The following is a 3,733-nucleotide window of genomic DNA, read 5'->3' as shown; positions in this document are numbered from 1 at the left end:
CCGCCGTACTTACAGAGCTCATGGCCGGATTAATCCATACATGAGCTCCCCCTGCCATACTGAGATGATCCTTACTGAAAAGGAACAAATTGTTCCCAAACCAGAAGAGGAAGTTGCACAGAAGAAAAAGATATCCCAGAAGAAACCGAAGAAACAAAAACTTATGGCACGGGAATAAATTAAGCATAAAATAAATGCAAATAAAATTAAAAAAAAAAAAAAAAAGAAAGTAGTCAACAGCTATGCTGGTTCCTTGGTATTCCCAGGGGAGGGCTTTCAGGACATCATGAGAATACCCACATCCTCTGCTGCTTAAGCGCCTTAATAAATAAAGTTCAGTAGTTAAACAAATAATCTATGCATATCTTCTATACTTTTTAAATTTTTGACAAGTTCATTGAACTTTTGATGATTTTACTCTCTCGCAGAGCAATGTCCACAGACAACATTTACTATGAGGCCCGGGGACCTAGATACTTTTTTTGATCTGTGCTAGGGATTGAACCCAAGGTCACTCTATCAGTCACCTATATCCTCAGCCCTATTTATTTTTTATTTGGGACAGGATTTTGCTAAGTTGCTTAGGTGCCTCATATTTACGATCCTTCCACTCAGCCTCCCAAATGATGGGATTCCAGATATGCACCATACACAGCTCCTTCCATAGACCTTCAATCATTTCTAGATTACAAATAAAACCTGATACAGGGTAAATGCTATGCAAATAGTGGCTATCCTATATTATTTAGGAAAAGTCCAAGCATGTTCAGTACATATGCATGTTTTTTTGTTTGTTTTCTGAAACAGGGTCTCACTGTGTAGTTCAGGCTAGTCTTGAACTCACTATGTAGCCTACAATGGCCTCAAACTCCATGGTAATCCTGCCTCAGCCTCCCAAGTGCTGGGAATATAGGCGTGCACCATTATACCTGGCTGCATGTTTTGAAAAGTACTTTCAATCTATGGTTGTCTGAATCCGTGGATGCAGCATCTACAGACACATAAAAGTTTTATTCAGAGGCTACACACGCTAGGCATTGTTCTGGGTGCTAAGAATAAAGCAGCTAAGCAAAGAAACCCAAGTCCTCACTCATGGAATGTCTAGTCTACTAGAAGGACACAAACAACACGTGATAAGCAAGTTCACATACACAGCTAGAGATAAGTGGGGGACCGGGGAGATAGCTCAGTAGAATAAACGCTTGCCTGGCAAGCGCAGGATCCAGAGTTCAATCCCCAGTACCGCAAAAAAAAAAAAAAAAAAAAAAGTTGGAAAAGGAAACAGACATTTGTGTATGGTAAGGTAGTATTTATTTTTGGTGCTATTTTAAATAAGGCAGTTGCCCAGTGTGGTGGCAGATGCCTGTAATCCTCACTGCTTGGGAGGCTGAGGCAGGAGAATATCAAGTTTGAGGACAGCCTGGGAAACTTAATGAGATACTAAAATCTAAAAATAAGAGGCCAAGACTGGACATGGTAGCACATGCCTGTAATTCCAGCAGTAGAGAGGCAGAAAACAGGAAGATCACTACAAGTCCAAGCTGTGTAGTGAGACCCTGCACCAAAAAACAAAAACAAAACAAAAAAACTAAACTAAAAACAAGGGGCCAGGAAGATCACTCAGCGGCAGAAGTGCCTGCCTGGCAAGCACAAGGTCCTGAGTTCTATCCCTAGTACCAAAAAGAAAAAAAACAAAAAGACCAAGGGATCTAGCTCAATGGTAGCTCACCCTGGGTTCCATCTGTACTATTAAACAACGTAGTGAAGGCAGGCTGTTTTGTATTCTTTGTACGCCCAGCGCCTAGAAACAAGCTGACTGAGTTCTCTTAGCACCTCACGCAACAGTACTGAACCACCGAGTTACATTAGCAGCATCCAAGTCTTATTCCCAGGAGCTCCACTCTGTAGAGGCTACCCTCCACCTCCCGTCCCTAGCCCTGGCACAGGTACTTACCCGCTTAACGGCCAGCGTGGCAATGCCCAGCATAGCCGCTCCACCCACCCCCAGCACCAGCCGGGCATTGGAGAGCACAAAATCAATGGCCGTGCCAATGCCATTGTCATCTTTCTTGCCTTTGCGCTCACCGGCGCCTGCCATCGCTCACCTGAGAATGAAGACAGAACACAGCCATCACCACCTGGGACTTCAAGGACCATCCTCCTCCGCCACCAAGGGTAGCTCTCTGCCTTCATCTGCCTGTGCCACGGAGCTCAAGGTTGCCTCTTAGCTCTAGCCTACGTGCTCTCAGGTCTGAGCACGTCCCAAGCGTATCTGGATACTGGATTGTGTGTACTGTGGAAACCCCTTCCATGAACCTGCAAAGCTTTTAGGTTCACTGTCAGTCTTTTTTTTGTATTACAGCGAAATAGCTTCTTCACAAGGCAGTGTCACCCTCTCTTGGCTCCTTCACAGTGGCATAATGGCTGGTTAGGTTTGGTTCCTTTGGCCACTACTTTGTGACACGTTAGAACTGAGATGGACCTTGGGGCACATCTAACCCGATCCCATCATTCCTAATGAAGAGGTGATTTGCTCAAAGTCCTAAAAAAAGTAGCAATGTGTCTATCTCCAGAACTCAGCACTCCCAACTCTTTTTATGCTTTTTCTTCAGTACTGTGCTTACGTTAACCTGCATCAAATTGGTCCTGAGTCTGTCTTCTACAAGCAAAACACAGAAACTCACAGGAGAATGGTGTCAGGGTCCTTTGTGGACAATTTCCACTGGACAAGTGTCTGTTTCTTGGGGCAAGGGTGCAGGGAGACTACTAAGTCTCCGACAAGGCCCAGAAAATACACAAAGGCCACTGCAGACTCAGCTGTAGACTGGAAAACAAAAATATCCTTTGCTCAAATGTACTTGGAAGAACTAAAAATAAGTTCACCTAAAAGGTATACATAGGCACACCCAGAAGAGGCTGCCCACCACACCAGGGAGGATACCACACGTGCACGTGCCATGGCTACAAGGAATCGTCCTGAACAGAGCAGCCCTGTGCTTGCCCAGGTAGGGGTCAGCTGACCACTGAGTTCAGCGCTGCTCTTCTCTCCCACCTCGAGTGTCCTCAGGAAATACACAGTTGTATTTTACTTAGGGTCCCCAAACACCCACAATAGGACAACACAAGAGGATCTACGGCTGGGAGTGTGGCTCAGCTGTACTGCTTAGCAGGCCTTAGGTTCAGTCTCTAGCACCAAAGAAGTAAATAAATAAAAGAGACAGGATCAGTGCTATCTTCCAGAATAAAAGGACATTCTTTCTCATATCCTGTGAAGACTGGGCATTGTCAGTTTTATACCTCATGCCCTCTGCCTATACTCCCCACCCCAAGGAAAAAGATTAAACAAATAAATGAAAAAAATATTTCTAACTGTACTTACTGTAGCCACTGAGTTGACTAAGAGTCACTGGCAGGGCCAGAAAGTCTTTCTCTCACTCGTATTCACAACCTTGGTGGCACTTTCCCTTTACCTCTTTTTGTTTTTCTAGTCTTTTTGGGAAAATTCTTTTTTTTTTTTTTTTTTGCAGAACCGGGGAACCGGGGATTGAACTCACCCTTATTCTACTGAGCTATCTCCCCGGCCCTGGTCTTTTTGAAACAGACTCTACTGTACATTTCAGGCAGGCCTTGAGCTCACTTTGTAGCTAGGCTGGTCTCAAACTTGCACTCCAAATGCTGGGATTACAGGTGTGCACCACCACACCCAGGGACCTGCCTACAGTCCACAGAAGCT

General features: G+C 44.8%; 1 protein-coding gene across 12 annotated transcripts in view; it reads right to left on the bottom strand.

Annotated features, from left to right (window-relative positions):
* Mief1 (mitochondrial elongation factor 1) overlaps window positions 1-3,733 on the bottom strand; it is a 26,523-nt gene that overhangs the window by 4,687 nt on the left and 18,103 nt on the right. For 7 of the 12 annotated variants that reach the window (XM_023719047.1, XM_023719053.1, XM_023719044.1 and 4 more), the window contains one exon: window positions 1,955-2,105. The exons of 1 other annotated variant lie outside the window; for it this stretch is intronic. In XM_023719047.1, coding sequence (XP_023574815.1) covers window positions 1,955-2,098 — 144 coding nt within the window. In that variant the 5' untranslated portion in view covers window positions 2,099-2,105. Of the gene's footprint in view, window positions 1-929; window positions 992-1,954; window positions 2,106-2,684; window positions 2,804-2,956; window positions 3,187-3,733 lie in introns of those variants that run through there. 4 more of the 12 variants (XM_023719043.1, XM_023719048.1, XM_023719050.1 and 1 more) reach the window with 3 other exon arrangements.

This window comes from Octodon degus, unplaced genomic scaffold (genome assembly GCF_000260255.1).
Source record: "Octodon degus isolate 3935 unplaced genomic scaffold, OctDeg1.0 scaffold00064, whole genome shotgun sequence".
NCBI lineage: Eukaryota > Metazoa > Chordata > Mammalia > Rodentia > Octodontidae > Octodon > Octodon degus.
Note: the sequence above shows the minus strand (reverse complement) of the source record. Positions and strands in the feature narration are given on the sequence as shown.